Raw genomic sequence first — 19575 nt, 5'->3', positions numbered from 1 at the left:
AGTTTATGCACTGTCTCTTATACACAAATATTTAGAGATTTCAAATAATTTTGGCCATTGTAGCGGCTAATGTAGCGCGCTACATTTTACTGTAGCGGTAGCGCCCGCTACATTTAGAGCATGTAGCGGTAGCGGTAGCGCCGCTACATTTCCAAGTAGCGCTGCCCAGCTCTGTACATAGCCGCCAAACGTTCCCTGACCAGTGACCACAACGAACGTTCGGTGGCGGTCATCTACTAGCAGTCAGTTCACTTTATTCGGTGCTGCGCCGTATCTTAATCAAGTAACCAAGTAAGTTCACTTTCGTATCACAAAAACCATACATAGCCGCCAAACGTTCCCTGACCAGTGATCGCAACGAACGTACGGTGGTGGGTGTACGCTGTGCGGTTGCCGCCGGGCGGCGGCGGCTCCGCCGCCTCCGCGCGTCAGTCAGCCCAGTGAGTCAGTACGGTCAGGTTTAGTCTATTTGAAGGGTTAATGAAAAATTTCTATTCATGAGTTATGCCGTAGAATTGCGATCAGGGAAGTGATAAATGTAAGCTTTAGTTGAAATTTTGTCCTAAGAATATTTGATCTCTATGTTGCACGTCAATATTTTAGATACGAATACTTTACAAAGTTTACTGTTTACAGTTGAGTTAGCTGTAAAAAGATGTGCGTCTTATCGTCTTATCTGATGTGCTCTGTAGGGGTAGAGTTAAAGATTTTTTGCCAAGTATTGCGTTAAATGTGCCCAATAATTTAATGGAACTGTGTTATTTATGTTAAAAGAATTAGCTTGCATTCATGGCGCTGTAAGGCGTGTCTCGTGTGGTGGCAGTTGTGTCGCCAAAGTTTGTGCTTTGTTTTTGTATTGCAGAATCTAAATTATTTATTGGTCAAATTGTCACTTGTCAGTGATTTTATGAATGCTTTTTAACTTAAGATTAAATTTCTTTGCGCTTAATGACGCTCATAAATGTTATAACAAATTCGCAAATGGAGATCAGAGCTTGCAACAATCGGTATATGGAGTGGACATAAAAGAGGGTAGAGAAGAAGAGCGCTTCTATTCTTGAGAAGTGACGCAACCGCCAGCGCCACGCCTCAGCCTCACGTCACAACTCTCAACGCTTGGTACGAATAACGTTACGTACGATCACTGTCGATCAGTGTCAGTGCCCCTAAAGCCGTGTTGAGTTGAGGTTATGTTTTGACCCAGCAGTTACCAAGTGATATGTATGTTAGGCATACGTAGGGTATAAGTGAAGGTGTGCCTGATGAGTTAATATTTATTATGGAACGCTGTTTGAGAGGAAGTTTCAATTTTAGGCCTTCAAGGGTTTTTGTTGCTGGTTTGCTAACATGATTCGATATGCTTGACTTACTAGTTACTATATGTATGTACTCTTGTTGGTTAATAGTAATGAATTTTCACTCTTTTACTTCGTTGTATATGTCTTTAGATAATAGATAGAGTACAAGAGACCGTTTATCACAAATTGATGCATGATAGGTTCCCCATCCCCTGCGCACAAATAAAAGAACGCGCTGTCAGCGGCCGTCCATCGTTGCCAGCCAAAGGTGCTTCAGTTGCGTGAGATTTCTCAACTATAATGCATGTCTGATACAGTTTTGACTTACAAAATACCACCAACTCCAGAAAACATATTCATTTGACATTGAAGCAACGCCAATGTTGCTTCAATGTGGCAGCGCAAATCTTAATTAACTTTCGTTCAATTTAGTTGGCCGGTCCACAAGCTCAGTTTTACACAAAGATTTGTCTGCGCAGTTCTAAGTCGGAATGAAATCGTTTCAATTTTTAGAGCGTCCACACGGTCCCGACTTATCTGTGTAGTTTGCTCTGTTTTGTGCGATCTCGTCATGGAGACGTCTCGGAAAAATTTACGGCCAGACTTGCGGCCGGTGTCTAAATTCAGTGAGTATGGAATATCTCCCAAAGTAATGAACGTAGCTCGATAAAACTTGGTACACGTATTCATTAGGACCTAACGGTGATGTTTAGCTCGTTGAAATTTTTTTTAATTTCACCTTCATTTGTGAGTTATATGACAATACATGCCGAAATTTGCAGTGAGCATAACATTTCTTCTTAACTATTGTACAGATTTGAACGAAACTTTGAATATAGAAACCTAACCTCCCAACGGCGAAGTTTAGCTCGTGACAATTTTTTAGATTAGATAAAGCCGTATAACTCGCAAACGAAGGCAAAATCTAAAAAATTGCTACGTGCTAAATATCACCGATAGGTCCTAATGAATACGTGTACCAAATTTTATCGAGCTACGTTCATTACTTAGGGATATATTCCTTGCTCACCGAATTTGGGGAGACCGGCCGCGAGTCCGGCCGTAACTTTGTCCGAGACGTGCCATGAAGAAGGCAGTATTTTGATAAATTTGGACATTTGCCATGTTAAAATAGATATTAGATCATTTAGGAAATGCGAGGAATCAAAATATAAGAGAGGTGGCTTGGAGATGTCACCTTCTCCAGGTCCAGATGGAATATTGGTCGTGCGACTGGCCACGAGTCCGGCCGTAAATTTGCCAGAGACGTCCTAGGTTTCTAGTACTTGAACAGTTAAAACAGCTGAAAAACACATTGGTTCACTAAAGGGAGTCCTATTTGTGAAATACACATTTGTGTTTAACCTTTATCTCTTAAAATTGCAGCGAACTAAATTTTATGGTTAGAGGCGCATGATTTTATTTGTGTCTGTGGGGGGCGCTAGAAATTCACTAGGGAGCCAAAGGGCGCCAGCCTGAAAAAGTTTGGGAACCACTGGTCTACACGTTCCGACTTATCTGCGCAGTTCATCGAAATCTATGCTCTGTAGCTCAGATCTCGCTGCAACTGTGTAGTTTTCCCGCCGGCTTCAAAACTGCGCAGTTTTCCCGTCCACACGCAACGTTTTATCTGCAACGATTAGAACTGCGCTGACAAATGGTAGTATAGTATAGTATAGTATAGTAATTTCGGCATTGTTTGAAGGAGAGGCCTGTCGCCGATTCTTGTACTTTTCTTGACTAGACTGGCCTTTTGATCAAATCTTTCCAACGGACGGTAGATTTAAAATTGCTTCTAGATTTCAGTTGTTCCGTAGGATACGAGGCATTTCAAGACTAAACATATGCTCCTGCATGGCCTTGTCTTGAACGCGTTCATACTCGGAGCGTCAACAATATCTTCAGGGAGGCTGTTCCACATGTCTGTGACTCGAAGCGAGAAGAAATGTTGTCGCGTGGATAAGTTGCACCGCAGTTTTTTAGTTTATAGCTGTGGCCCCTGGTGTTGGTTCTTGATTTCAAATTCTAGTAATCCTTCTGGGACCTTGTATAAGCCATGAGTATACTTGTATACTTCAATGAGGTCATCACGCAGGCGACGATAACGGTGACTGCATGGGTAACTTCATAATCTTCAATCTTTCTTCATAAGACTTGCCCTGGAAATCGTTCTGTAAAACTGAACGTGTGGATCGGCCTTTACTCGCCGCGTCGTAACTATTTCATTTACTGTCGTTGGATGATGCCTGTGCTAAAAATATCTTCGAAAGAAATATACCTATGGTATAATAAGTAATACTAAGTATTTATTTCATTGCCCAACCCTCTTTCTCATCCATACACGATCCATCACTATATTTAGTAATTATTCAGAATATCGAGATGATGAAGGATGATAGTACATCTTCCGCCGGCAATACTTGTGTTATACTGAGTATAACTTGAGCAATGAGCATTGCCCATACTTGAGTTGAGGCGGCGTAATGAGTTGGGGTGGCGGAGGTGTGAGGCGGCGTAATGAGTTGGGGTGGCGGAGGTGTGAAGCGGCGTAATGAGTTGGGGTGGCGGAGGTGTGAGGCGGCGTAATGAGTTGGGGTGGCGGAGGTGTGACGATGTTTTCTCCTAAGAACTAAGGAGAGCGAATATATATCCCCGTTAGTAGGAAATGATATAAATTTCCTGACTGTAGCTGCTGGTATTCCTGATATGAAAATGTTGTATTGTAAATGATTTATCACATATAACTGCGCAACTTGTTCTGATGTGAATCTGTCTTGTTAGATGGATTTACTGGCGAAGTTAATTTAGCAATGAGGCCAATTAATTATTATTATTTTTTTTACGAAATGATTGTCGTTCCGTCTGGTTCAGCCGCACTTTCAAGGCACGTTACCAAAATGATTTATGGTGAGCAAAAAAATAAAAAGATATTAGAAAGGATAAAAACAGAAAAAATTACTATGCACAACATTCAAAAGGCTCGACGGAATATTTTCGTATCGTCTCTAGGCGTCAACGAATAAGTTTGTTTAGACATTGTTATGGCAAGGAACTTGGAGTATTTCTTTATTTTGGGAGTCGCTGAAAGTTACATCATTGGTATGAAAAGTATCATTGTTACATGTAGTCAATAAACGCTATATTCTGGAAGTTATTTATTATAATTCCATAATAAAATTGTATATGATTTTATATTCTAGAAGAATAATGTTAATGAATGTGCGTTACTTAAATAACTTCGGAAAGGTTGTTGCGTGAAAGCATATCATTAGTTGTGCTTCAGAAATTTTGTTATATAGCTGATTAACTAACAGATTATTCCTTTGGTTTGTTGGTTATGATGATTGGGGAATTAATCATTATTGGAATGTTATAAATAATTTTCAACTACTAGGTGATGAATTTAATTTGCTTTGTTCGCAGATAGAACAGCTGTCAACTTGCACGCTGCCGAGTCGGCGCAGTGGTCTGGTACGTGTCAGTGTCCCACAGGCCTTGAAGAAGGTATGGTGACGTCGCTGCTGTTGGATGATCAGTAGCAGTAATTGCTCACTTTGTCAATATATTTGCTAATGGATGGGACAATAGTGTTTCAAATTTGATTGTATATCTTGTGACACTTGCGAATGAGATCAATAACAGTTTATGGCTTTTGAAAAATTCTGAGATGCAAGAGTCCAACTGGCCTCACCTACCAGTATATACATCGTGCTGTTTAAAGTTTCAATGCAATTTAAACAAATTAGAAGCTGAGCAATAGATGGCGTTAATTGATCATTTGCAATTCTTTTGTTATTATGAATATAATCAAAATTAATAGAAAATAAACTAAATAATAATATCATATATTTGATGAAACAATGAAATGATCAAGAAAAAGAATCGATTGATCTCAGTCAAGTCGTCCACTGACCACTAATCAGCTAACGTTGTAGCTGTTATTGAACGTTGATTACATACGAGTACATGCAGCATACATCAGCTACAAATTTCACTATAGTCTCAATTAATTTCCTCTAATCTGCAGGGGCTCTGCCATCGTCACGCTGTCCGTCTGTGCCGTACGTGAGGAACTGAACTGACACCGGGAGTGCTTGAGTCAAATCTGCATTGAAGATAGTCTCGCGATTGTCGACTACGAATTTGTGATAGTCATTCATATTGTGACCATAACGGTTATTTGATGTTAGCTTCTGTAAAGAAATAGTGAAAAATTTCCTTGATACAACGAGAAGAATGTGTGCTTATTTGTCCACAAGAGCCATATGGCTATTCGGGACAAAATTGTTTGCCTGGCTATATCAAATTTTATTACTGGTAATCGGTTCTCTCTCTAACCGAGGCAATGCAGCAGCAGGTGCGTCATGCATCACAAACGATGACATCAACGCGTTGAAGTTGTTCATGACGGTGCGAGCTACCGGTCCTGTGGCCAAGCTATTCGCAGCTGTTTTCGAAAAATATCGCAATCATGGATCAAAAAATATCAAGGATTTTGGTTCTGGAAAGTGCAAAGTGAAACTCACTGAAAAAGAAAGATACGCGATACAGCGCGACACTCTGCAAGATTGTGACATCACGTTGCTGTACAAGCTCCTTCAGACATGCAAAAGCTTGGGTTCGGACACCAACTATAAGGACAAACCCCCAGGCTCTATTCAAAATAGTTTGTATCTCCTGAAAGAAAAGCGCAACTTCTTCTGCCATGAAGTAGTGCGATTGTCAGATATTGAACTGGACCTAATTATGACGAACATTCGCCAACTTTCAGCCAAAGTCTGTGACCAGGCATCACTTGATGTTGGTCTCAAGAAAGAGATCCTAAATAAGTTGAAACACATCCGCGATTCCCCTATACCGCAGTCTGAAATTACTGGATGTTATGATCAGATTAGAGAATCCAAAGAATACATCCAAGAAGGTATCCTGGCGGACAGCATTGAAGAGCTGAAGGAGAGATACAGCAGAATGCGCGTTATATCTCCCATTACGTGGTTTTCCAACATATGTTTGTTCGGATGGCTTCGCTGCTTATATCAAAGAACAACTGCTTCCAAATTCATTCGCCGAGGTACCTAAAGGCGAAGTCATTGGGATTTGCCGGAAAGCGAATCCCTTGTTCGTGTTCGATGGTTACGATGAAGCAGATGAAGCGGCACGGAATCTCATTAAGGAAATTCACCTCAAATTTGAATCTTCCAAGAAAATCATCACGTCAAGACCTCACATCTATTCAGAACTGTCAGCCAGCATTGGGGGGCATGACAGTCCAATGCTACAATTGGAAATAAATAGATTTGACTGGCGTTGCATCAAGGCTTTTTCTCTTAATCTATTTTCTGTACTAGGAAAGGCATCCGAAACAGAAAACTTCCTCAAATTCATTAAGCAACGGAAGAAAAAGCTACAATCCATCATCAGCCTGCCGCTGACTCTGGCTCTACTCATTATGCTTTGGATCGACGATAGCTCCAAGATTGACGAGTTATCTTCGGAGTGCCAAATCCACGTCGAGATTATCAAGATGATGAAGCGTCGATTGTCTAGGAGACTTGCTGATAATCCTAACGTCACAACGAATGTCATTGATAATTTTTTCCACTGTTTGGGGAAGATTGCTCTCAAAGGCATTGCAAAGAGACGACTCTTCTTGAAGGAACGGCACATAGAATTTCTTAAAACCGAGTTTGATGAAATCTTAGATAATTTTAAGGTCGAAGACGCTATGTCCTCCATCCTGCAGTGCGACACAAGCATCACCCTTTCTAGCTGCGAGAAGATTTGGTCCTTCATCCACACCACGCAACAGGAAATGATGGCGGCTCTCTACATCGTCAAAGAATTCGAAGAAGATGGAACTTTTGCTAATTGCTTGTCGTCGTTAGATGTAGAGAGTGAACAAATGAAAAACGTCATCCTATTTACGGTCGAAATTTTGAATAACAACGATTCGTTGACTAAAGAAAGCGCCAGGTTCATCGCTCCAGAGTTCCCCTTGTGCCCAGAAGATAAAAAAATCTTTATTAGTTCTATCCTCAAACTTATATATGACAATAAATTTTGTATTAAAGTATTCATAAAAAGACTTGGCAACATAACTGAAACTAAACTAAACTAAACTTTTTTCATAACTGAAAAAATATCTTTCAAATGCAGGCCAATCATAGACCATTTTTTAAGGCTAGAACTCATCAGCTGAAAAGTTAAAGCAACCATAACGTTCCAGAAAAGAAACATTGTTGTCGCTACAAGAAAATCTAATGTGGCTGGACGTATATCTGCCAGAGACCTCGAACTTACCCCACAATTTTTCAGTACATTTTTGACTGGGTTCTTCAAGGCTGCGAAGGGCGATTGTCAGACTGGCCTCTCATTCATCAACGGCTTATTGAAGTTTTCCATAGAGGTGTCACAGAAAGAGATAATTTAGAAACAGGACGCGATCCCTGCACGGAAAGGCGTAACGCGAAATTCGACTTTGATAAGATATTTGTGTGACGGTGGCTGGAATGATAAAAAATTCCCGCGTTCAAAATCTTGCTAGATCAAAGATGAAAGTCCCGCGTTCATTTCCCAATGGTTCACAGTTGTATTCTGTGCCTGTCAGTATAGAACTGAAAATGGCTTGGTGTGATAGTTGAACAACTACTTAGAATTGAAGATAATTCTTTGACGTTGTACGTAAAGCCTTGTCTGGGACTTGCACCTTTAGGGCAGTTTAGCGCCTTTAGGCCGCTCACTGTCCTTAACAGCGTCTCATTCTTAAGTCGCTCTCCGCCCTTAAACCTTTCATCTTTAGTCCGCTCACCATGACTAACCGCTTAACACTTTTAGGCGGATCACCACCTTTAAGAACCAAAGCCAGTCACGGATTGGGGGGTCGCTGTTGGTGCACGGCTTAGAAGGGCATAACGTTGACAAAGGCGTGGAATAAGGTGCAGGAATAAGCTTTGCAGAGCGAACGAGAGATCAGTGTAAGGGTACGCACACAGTGAAAGCAGGTTTGCCCGCGCGGGCAACCTGCTCCAACCTGCCACAAGAATGAACATAGGATAATAATGTAAGTGTTCACAGTGAAAACCTGTACGAATAGGCTTATGTATTCTATGGTTTCAGGCGCCAGCCTGAGCAGGTAACCAGCACGCTGGCAACCTGCTTTCACTGTGTGCGTACCCTAAGTGACGAGTTTGTTATAGTTAATGTCAGAAGGGCGGAGTTTGTTATAGTTCATGCCTTTATTTATTGCAGTAGAAATGTCGACTTGTGACAAGACTTCAATATGGTTTCACTTTCTTATTCTACTTGTAACTATGCTTTTCAAGATCTAGTCCGTATTTTGAATGCAAATTTTACGCTAGACGATTGAGCTATAATCTGTTGCGCTCGTTGCGAACTAGCGACTTGTTTCAACAATGATATAAAAGTTTTATAGTAACACCAGTGCGCGATGAAAAAAATCCTAAGATGAACTTGATGATTCCAAGTTCCAACAGACTTCTTCTTTTTGCGTTTCCCTCAATTCCGGGTGGAAAATTTCCCTGCGAATAATATACGTCCTGCTGCTAATTCTCTTATCGGAATCATCAACGTCCTGCTGCTAATTCTCTTCTCTTATCAGCGACCTGTTTCTGCATTTCCTTCACCACAACTTGCTTCCTTAAATTACTTTCGTTCTGTCTCAAGATGAGCGTCCAAATCATGGGATGTTCTACGCTGTGTAGGAGCAGCGGTCTTCACATGAAGCATTCAATTATGAATAAATTTTTGCTATTGGTACTAATAAGTGTAATATATTTTAGTTATATTTTAAGAAACTGATTGTTCCCGATAAAAATGTTCTCAAATTACATGCAATGTTACCGTTGCAGCAGCTTCAACTCTCCACATTCGTCTCAAGTCAATTCTGATTCGTTCTCTTTTTTCGTTCGGAAACCGCATGCAATCTTTTTGCTAGTCACCGTCTTATGTGGTATGGCCAAAGGTTATTTCAATTACTCACTTATCTACCCAGTTATTTGTCGGAAGTCTCAATTACTCACTTATCTACCCAGTTATTTGTCGGAAGTCTCAATTACTTACTTAGCTACCTAGTTTTTTGCCAGTAGCAAGTACAATTTTTTGTTATGATCAATTGTATGATATCTTGTGTTCATTCATTGTACTCATCCTTACTGCCAACACATGCATTACAATTCCTCTCTAATGGTCAGCCTGTGAGCTACCGTCGTCAGGCGTACGAGTTGCATAAAAATATAATAAATGGCATTCTGTGCCGGTATTGGTTTTATTATACCACGAACGCCCATTGAACTTGTAAACCTTATGGTATGTAAACCTTGTTACCTAGGTATGTAAACCTTGTTGAACTTGTTTGTGGGTGGTATGTAACCAACTTTTGTTGTTGGTAAAACGTTAAGTTGTTTCCACTTTTAATGCCTAAACAGACATAATTCCATTCAAATGTTGATAAAATAAAGGCCAACAATTTACGCAATTAATATAATGTAGTATAATCAAAGCTAAAAATTGTTAGAAATTTCTTCGGGGGACGCTAGTGCGTGACATGGAAGATGGAATTTATAGTCCTGACGAGTTTCGGCACCCAATATCTACGCTTTCATAGTTTGACTCACGTCTTTGTCTTTTGAAAACGGTTCTTTTTGTGAGAAAATTGCATTGTTAGAAGAATGCCGTTTAGATCCTCATCCTAACTTTGCTTGATTGACAAGCTCACCGTTGTGATATTTAAAACTCACTAAAATCATTTAGTTGAACGTGTTAAAAAATGTTTACCTTCGAAGTCGCAATAAGCCCTTAGACTCGTTCAAATTTCAAATGAGCAGTACAAGTATGAGTAAGTTCATTCAGCGATCAGCTCCATCAAGGTCTAGCCGCATTTCTGACGCTCAGGTATTTTAGAAAAACGATAAATTTTGCTTTGGTAATGAAAGGAATGTGAGATGAGCAAATTTATTACAGATGTATTGTGAGACTTCATGTGTCAATTTCATTAGGAAGGTGAAGCATATAACATCTTTTACTTTTCCTGCAGACTAGTGTTGTACGTAAGAAAATTAAATTAAAAACTCACACGCAACGGTCGCAATTAAAAAAGTAGTCGCAAGGAAAGAAATAGTTCAAGTCTAGGAAACAAGGATTTTGAAAACAAAGAAAACACCAAGCAAATTCACCATATCGATATTGAAAACGTTTCGGAGTCCGGCTCCATCATCAGTTCGAAAAAACTCCGAAACGTTTTCAATATCGATTTAGTGAATTTGCTTGGTGTTTTCTTTGCTTTCAAATTCCTTGTGAACGTGCGATATAAGCAGACTGATAATTAATATAAGCACTTATATAAGTCTAGGAAAGCTGAAGAGCAGTTTTCCAGAAAAAAAATAGAACCCTGGACGTCTGCGCTAATTAATTTTTGCTACGCACAACAGCGCAATGTTTCCAAACGTGGTAGTGTCAGATATGTCGTACAGTAAAGAGCTTCCAAATTTGATGTACACGCGGTTGGGCCCATCCAATTGCGGATGGTTCGGTGCCCACGTGAGGTCGGCTGACGGTACGACAACTCCTGTGCTCCAAGTGACGTAGGTGCCATTCGCCAGACGTACATCCACGAAGGCCATAAAGCTGACTCGTATGGCTAAGATCGCCTTTTCTGTTTAAAATGCATGGTTAAATATTAGAATATATCTGTAAATTACATATTTGCATATGTAATAAATCATATGTATATTAATTATTTCAGATAATTTAACAATTATTCTTCAATTAAATCGATCAAATTGTAGTTCTTCGTATTCGAAATTAAGTGGGACCATTACGATTTCAGCACGTATACTATATAAATATAAAAGACTACCACTAAGTTCAAACAACCGAACAATTAGTCACGTGACCATGGGCTCGATTAAGTGTTTCAGTGTTCTTTGTTTGATCCGCTTATGAATACTAAAAACGTTACTTTTGAACTAACGATCATCATAGTCGATTACATTGGAATATTTTTGAAGTTATTTCAAAACATACTTCAGCGTGTGAAATTTGTGAGGAAGGAATTTCTTGCGAGTAATGTGAAATTATATTATTTCCCCCTTAATAATGGCAGACTCACCAAGAGGGGAGCGCGGCAGCGGCGGAAGATCCATGCCCTTGTCCAAACACGCCTGACGCAGACCGCTGACATGCAATGAAACACAAGAATATCTTTTATTTTGTACAATTTTATGCATCGTGCCGTACACGGGATTAAATATTTTTATAGACATTAGTTAAGCCTACAGTTTTATTAAGTTTATGTTTACAGGATAAAAGCGCCAGGCTGGTCCAATGGATAAAAGCTGTTACTCACCTGATGGTGGTGTTACTCACCTGATGGTGGTGTTACTCACCCGACATTTCTTGTCACCAGTTGGGGGTACTCGAAAATGTGCAAGTCATCCTTAAGGGGGGCGCGCCGGTAGGCTGCCTTAGGTCTACTCAATACGGCGCCGGCAACGGATTCGTCCACCACCAGGAAACACGGCATCTGTGAGCAGACATAAAAATGTCCTTCAAAACTCTTAACCTTTTTAATATTTCCATCTTGGATATATTTTTCTTGTAATCATTTTACCACAAACATGACCTGCAAAACTATTTCCTATAAAACATGTTCTTTGTAAAGATTTATACACAAAAATTTTCCTCCTACACATGCTGTTAATAACCATGTCTTCGATGAACATGGCTCTCTTGAAAATAAGGTCTCTTCATTAACACGTCCGTCGTAGTGAAAATGTCCTATGAACGACTGTCATTTATTAAGATGTCCTCAATTACATTCTATCATTCAAAAATAATTTTTTAGCCGCCATGAATGTCCGGTGAAATATTGGATCGGCAAACTGAGAGGAGTAAGATTGTGCCATTAGCAATGCGCTTTTTACTCTGATATGAGTCACTCTATTAGAAGAAAGTTTTAATTGGCGTTACAAATAGTAAATTTTGATCTTTTCTGAAACATTTTTCGCAATTAAATAATAGTTTTGCGGAAAACTAAGAAAGCTTTTTTTTCTTGGGACAAAGATTTGAGTAACGGTTTGATGCATGCAGGTCAAGCGCATAATGCGTCATAAGTTATGACTCACATTTTTCAGAACCAAAATGCCCAGCTTGAGCTCTCAACAACAGAGTCGGAATTTTGTCTGTACATGTTAACACGCGAGGACCAACAAGAGCCGCACTATCAATAATAGTTACGAGTTCGTAACTCCGCCAGCCAATAACTGACGGTTTCTCAAGCTAAACCCACCAATCACAGACGCAAAAAAAAAAAATTTCTGGTACGACCTCTAATTACTATCGCTGCCTTGCGAAGTTATCAGAATAATAGTGCCAAAACTTTTAGGGGTCCGAAATTGCATCACTGCACGCCACGTACTGGCGTGACCTATAGAAATTAATGGAACTCGGGTAGTGCCAGAATACAAGTGAGTTGTATTAGAATTTATATGACCGACAAAAAATAAAGATTCCATAAAACGATGCTGATAAATGAAACTCGCTTACAAGGGGCTCATAAATGCATTTAATTGTCAATAACTGCTTAGGTTTTCGTGGAGACGAAACCTTCAGAGAAAGTTCATAGAGTTTCTGCGTATGAAATTGATTCATACAAATTCTTCACAACAAAGTGGGACGTTCATGAAAATATTTTAAAAATCTTTTGTAATTTTAGTAAAAGCTGTGTTAATGATGTAGGAGTAAGTCTTGCTTCACAGAATACCGATGATGCAAAAGTTCAAGTATTTTTAAAGGGACCGTTTCGTTCGTTAATCGAAAATTTTGGCTTCTCCGTTTTTTTGGCTCATTTTGTAGCTGCTGAAAAGGCGTGTCTGGCGCAGTAAACCGCATGTCTGTGCGTGCTCTAATTTTTGCTTAAAGCAATTTAAAAAATATATCCAATGAACATTTGTTAGGAATATGTACAAGGATAACTTTAAATTAAATCTGTATACATAGATCATTACTCCCGTTAATTGCAAAGTGTTTGCACTCGTTTGAAAGCTACAAACAAGACGTGTTCACCATTGCTACTACCATGGATGTACATACATGCAATAATTTTTGCGTAATGCTGTTATGAACTTATACACGTATAAAATAAATATTTTTATATATATCAATATCACAAAAGTCACATATATAGCTTATTACTCACTTTAAACTGGACAAGAATAGGGTAACATGGGGCAGCGAGCCCAATGCGGGTCATGGGCCCATAGCGGGTTTCTCGCTAGGTATGGCAGATATTGGTCCGTGTTCTCTACAGCCGGCCGACAGTTTCACTGGGATGAAGTGTACGGATTTACGTTTTGCTAAGTGTTTGCGTTATTAAGTTATTTGTGAATAACTGTTTTAACCCAGATATAAATTTTTTGCGGCTAAATAAAATTTTTTTCGATTACTGTAGATGAAGCTTTTGAAATTACTGTGAATTATATTTTGAAAGTAATATTTATAGGGATAATTTTGAGATCTAGCTTTTTGAATTACAAATTACACTTCATATTGCATGATTTTTTGATTTGCTGCCTCAAGGCAGCAGGTTTAGTTTCTAATTATGCGTATGTATGACCCCTTATCGAGTTATTGACTCTTGCCTTGCCAAAAGTTGACTTCAGTCAACACCAATGAGCCAAAAGTTGATGAGTTTTTATGGTGCTGGCTTAAATCACGATTAGGTACGAATTCTATGCGCATAATATCTGGATTATGGACGAAACTGGAATGAAGTTTTTTTCTGATCAACTAAATATATTTTTTCTAATCAAGGATACATTTTTTCATGTCAAGGACGAATTTTTTATCGCAAGAATATATTTTTCATGTCAAGGATATATATTTTTGTGTCAATGAAATATTTTTCTTCACGTCAGTGATAGATTTTTTTAACCAAGAGTATATTTTTTTCAAGTTAAGGATATGATTTTTTTGAGTTGTTAATAAATGAATGAATGTCATATTTTTTATTACATTTTTCTTATTTTTAACTGTAAAGTGTTGTTTTATCATATTTAAACAAAAAACATGCAATTGTGGTAAAGAGACCAAGGGTGGGCGCCTTGCCCCAAGCCCATGGGCCCATTGCCCCAGGGGTGGGGGGCGGCGCGCAATGGGCCCATTTTGACACTTTTTACAAAATAGTGTTTCATTAAAAATTGAATAACTCTATAGGCGTCTAACTCAGATCATACATTCCTCATTAGTTGTACCTTTAAACAAAACAAAGAAGCACCTCGTATCAATTAAAACTTAATCATAAATTTATTTAAAAAAGGGTTGTCACCCGTTGTCACCCGTAAAAAAAAGCGCGTTGTCACCCGTTGGTGACAACGCGCTGCCCCATGTTGCCCTAAGTCTAAAGACGCGTGCTGGCACCCTATGTGCAACAAATTGGCAATGGGAGAGCTTGGGCTACAATATCAAACAATTATTTGCAATAACCTCCTTTTTAAAATAAATTTTACTTATTTGGCTCACCTGAACAATTAAAATTTCCAGAATGCGCTATCCTGAAAATCTATGTCCAATGATTTTCAAGCTACAGCAAAAAGAGATATACCATTCGATTTGTAGAGAAAAATTCTTTAGAAACCATCCAATCATTTTTTTATTTCGTTATAGTTTGAATTATATATTGGAAAAGGGGGTCGCGGGCAGGGAAAATTGGAAATTTTGGGATGGAAAAAGGATCGGATGGATTTCAGATATGGTCCTTTCGAATCGAATGATATGTATCTCGATGTCGTAGCATGTTTAATGAATAAGGAGATAGATTTCTACAGTCCCCCTTTTCCGACGTTTTCTATCAATTTCACGTTTTCTTTCATTTTTCCGAAAAAAATTACACAAACAAAAAAGTCATCGATTTCTGTTTTACATATGTGTACCAAGTTTCAAAATGATCCATCCGTAAATAAAAAGTTTTTTTGCCCGAAACGGTCCCCTTAATGCAATATCATTAATGCAATAAAAAAATGCAATAATGCAATAAAAATTAATAATGCCTTAATGCCTTAATAAAAGGCATTAATAATAATGCCTTAATAATAATGCCTTAATGCCTTAAATAATGCCTTAATGCAATAAAAATATCATTTCCCTCATCCATAATTTAATCTGTCACTAAATGAATCGCAAGCATTTTTCTGAAACATTTGGTAACGAAATAGATGCATTCACGTCGTAGAAGAATGTCATGAATAATGAAGATCGAGCTGCTGCATAAAGTATTAAATGCTAAGAGCGAAGAGCGAAAATATGCGTTTACCTGGCTATGGAGGGTGGTCTACAATCCTATCCTACTTAAGTGCGATTAAAAGCTTAACTTAAACAAGTAAATCTAAAGTTTATCTAACACGAATAATCTTGCACAAATCTTAATTCGCCATTTCAATGGAGTTTCAGTTGAATTTTGGTCATCAAAATTATGCATAGATATCGTATCTCAAACCACGGCCGAGCGTCTGACAAATGATCGCTGAAGTCGACCACATCACATTGAGCGTCTCACCTCTACTGTGGTGTAAACCTTTCAGTTTTACTGGACCCTCATCACACACACTCACCATACTCAGCACACTCATCACCCAGACTCATCATACTCATCACCCAGACTCATCACACTCATCACCCAGACTCAACACACTCGTCACCCAGACTCAACACCCTCATTCCATCACTTATTACCAACACTCACCACTCTCATTAAACTCATCACCCACATTCACCCTAACACTCACCACACTCACCCCAACACTTACTATATACATTCACCCCAATACTAAACTCACTCAACATACTCACCGCACTCACCCCAACACTCACCCCAACACTCACCCCAACACTCACCCCAACACTCACCCCAACACTCACCCCAATACTCACCACCCTATCGTCCCACACGAAGCCCCCACAGACGTCGCTAGCGGCGCACTGTCTGGCGCAGATCATGGCGGTGTCTGCCTCGTAGTCCGACAGGGTCCACAGAGAAAGAAACTCGCCGCTCACCAGAGTGAACATGACGCTAGCCACTGCCGTCATCTTGATGCGAAAACTGGGATTCTAAAAAAAACAATTCTTCGCCAAACTTCAACGTTAATTTGCATAACCTAATCAATTTCGCGAGCCCTCTAAAAGAAACTCGATTCATTTTTTAGCCTTAAATCTAAATCCATAAGATGAAAAACAATATATTTCATGAAGCATGCAATCTGATTCGAACGTATTGGACATGGCAATAAATTTTTCTGAGAAAGTTAATAGTCATGATCGTTCCCTTGTTACGAACTGACGATATCGCGATGTTTTTATATACAATGGCTAAAAGTAACTACATAGGCAGCCTCTCAACTTTCCAGTACACGATTATTCTCAGTTCTGGTGAAACATTTTGCCAGCACAAAAAAAAACTCTTGTTAGAAGGCTGAGTTGAAGCACGCCCAGACGAGCAAGTTAAACCGGAGTTATTTGGAAATTTTTTACGGCTTGTCTCTCTGAGCAATTGATTGTAATTATTAATTTTTCTGTTTAAAACCAATTATCACATTTAAATTTAATGTGCGTGCGCTTACTCAAGTTTCAGACCTAGTGATATTATTGTACATGTACAATATTTACTGTGGATTCGCGTTCGAGAAAATCCTAAATACTTCCAATCTCATTCACTCGACAACTTAGCGACGTCCGATTTGATCTTCGCCTGGCGAAAAACTATCGTATTTCTACTGCCATGATATTTTTGAAACTAAATTCATGGAAATTCGTGTAACTAAATTCATGAAACTTCCATTTAATTCATTCATTAAATGGAAGTTTTCATGAATGATGCCACCAGATTCATGCACGGTATCAAAGATACAATTGTGACGCACGACCAACAAATGACGTCAATATTTTTCAGTGGAGGTGAAGGTATTAAAATATAAAGATTTGGTGATGTTTGCGGTGCTGGGTATCAAACCAACATACGCGCATCAAATAGTTGTTATCATTAGCATACAATGGTAGGAATAAACATTATTCTAAATGAAAGGCGATGAAATAAACATGTGCGTGAATGATGAATTCAATCATTAAATTTCATAATTTATTTCAAGCGACGTGTTTTTAACTGGATTAACTTTGAATATATAGTTGTTTTCAATACTAAAAAAAATTAAATTCACGCAAAATTAACCCTTATTGACATCCTTAGAATTTTGTGCTCGGAATGTTTTGTTTGACCAGTAGCAGGTTAACCAGACTGGTTACAGCTGCAGATAATACCAGAGTAACGGGAAATCGTAACAAGTTAACATTGTTCAGTAAAGAAAGCTCGGCCTGTTAGAGTAACGAGTGTGGCACGTAAACAAAGCAAGTTTTACCAGAATATCGTGGGAACTAAATGCGGTATTTAAAACACGCGTGATTGGTAACCTGCGTTGCCGGTTACCAATCACGTACTTGTGTACAATCAGTACTGATTGTACCGATTGATTGTACACAAGATTTAATCACGTACTTGTGTACAATCAGTACTGATTGTACCGATTGATTGTACACAAGTACCAATCACGTACTTGTGTACAAGCAGTACTGATTGTACCGATTGATTGTACACAAGTACCAATCATGTACTTGTGTACAATCAGTACAATCATTTTAACTCAGAGGTGCCCGGTAACGTCACCGTTTCTGCTGAACGCCCCGCGGCAAATGCGCGGTACGTGGCCTGAGAACCATTGCGGTGCACCAATAGATCACGATGGCAACCATAAACAAACAGCGGATGGTTGGTGACAACGCCCTCCATGCGCTTCTACGATTGGTTGTGTGCGCGGTTCCTCCACGTGCTAATTAAATTCTTGGCCTTTTATTTCAAGGCTGGTTCTTGTAGACGCGGCTTAGAGTTCTGTCTTTTCAGTGCGCACTTAAAAGTGAAGAAAACTCAGCAACTTTGGAAAGATTAATATTTATTTTGTGAAAACGATGTAAAAAACTATAGCATATATTTATATTTAGACACGTTATCGCTATACATTGTATGTATGCAAAGTAATAAATAAGAATTACTTACACCCTTTACTACAATCTATTTGTTTTAATAAAGGAGTATTTGATTGAATTAGAACAACATTATATAACAATATCAAAAAGAACATCGCGAAAAATGTTCTGAAATATAAGTTCACTACGTTAGATAATAGCAATGATGTATGTTCTAATAAATAGATAACGAACCATTTAATTATTTTCAGCAGACTGTTCTAGAAAACTTATAATTTTCAAGCAAAATCTTCCCATCTATATGTGGCTTTGGGCTTCTATATTGGAAGCGTCGGCACCCGTCTCATAATCTGATTTATTGGTTAATCGTCGATTGAAAACACAGATTGGTAATATAACCTCTTAGATGAAAAACTTGTCTTCCTACATAAATTCTTATTAATATTTTTGAATAGATGCATATCAATTCGAGGGTGGAATCTAAATCTGAAAACGTACCAACTATATCATACGTAATTAAACAATCCCAGTTTTATTAATATGCCAAATGATAATAGATTTATTGAAATATAAAGTAGTAATTTGTTTATAAATAATGATAGAATAAAAGAGCTTTCAAGGTACAAGATATCTTATTGTACAAACGTTAAATATTACTTGGATTCAAAATAATAAATTATTTCATGCGAGGTATATAACAATCTAGACGCTCCTTGCTAGTATCGTCTGACCACCTGATTGGCCCACTATAGTTTCATCGTTCGTCCTCAGCTTCGATTGGTCGCAAGAATGCAAATATTAGCGTACGATCGCTCGTATTACTGTCGTGTCGACGTGGCATAGCAATTGGTTCATCTATCATAGCAAACTTTGCTCTTAGAACGAAAATGTATTCCTCCGAACACATTGCCTCAGGTTCCATTCATTTTACCCCTGACTAAAGCTAAAAACTTGACCAAAGGCTCGTCCATTTGTGGCGGACCAAAGTTTCAGCTGTTAGCCTCAATTGCTGTAAAAGTTGTTGCAGTTAGCGACAAGAACTTAGGCATCGAAGCTCATTTCTAGGCAGAGAAATGCATGTGGTGACTGTGCATATGAACACATAAAAGATATCATTCTATATCTCTCGTCTCTTCTTGATATAAATTGCATATTCCTACATCTCAAAATATTCAGTAAGTAGTTTAATTATTGAATGTAGTTGAAGAATGTAAGGTAATTGTTACAACACTAT

The 19575-nt window shown here is 38.6% G+C and overlaps 1 protein-coding gene and 1 pseudogene across 1 annotated transcript; one reads left to right on the top strand and one right to left on the bottom strand.

Moving 5' to 3' along the window:
- The first annotated feature begins 793 nt into the window (after window positions 1-793).
- LOC125178845 lies at window positions 794-8232 on the top strand (annotated as a pseudogene).
- A 649-nt stretch (window positions 8233-8881) lies between these two features.
- On the bottom strand, window positions 8882-17043 carry LOC108682135. The gene is made up of 5 exons (XM_018171251.2): window positions 16242-17043; window positions 11702-11838; window positions 11425-11489; window positions 10740-10968; window positions 8882-9029 (listed from the first exon to the last, which is right to left on the bottom strand). The coding sequence occupies exons 1-5, from the start codon at window positions 16395-16397 to the stop codon at window positions 8882-8884; spliced, it is 735 nt and encodes a 244-aa protein (XP_018026740.2). The 5' UTR covers window positions 16398-17043.
- Between the last annotated feature and the right edge of the window lie 2532 nt (window positions 17044-19575).

This window comes from Hyalella azteca, unplaced genomic scaffold (assembly GCF_000764305.2).
Source record: "Hyalella azteca isolate HAZT.00-mixed unplaced genomic scaffold, Hazt_2.0.2 contig13234, whole genome shotgun sequence".
NCBI lineage: Eukaryota > Metazoa > Arthropoda > Malacostraca > Amphipoda > Hyalellidae > Hyalella > Hyalella azteca.
This window is presented reverse-complemented; position numbering and strand designations above follow the sequence as displayed.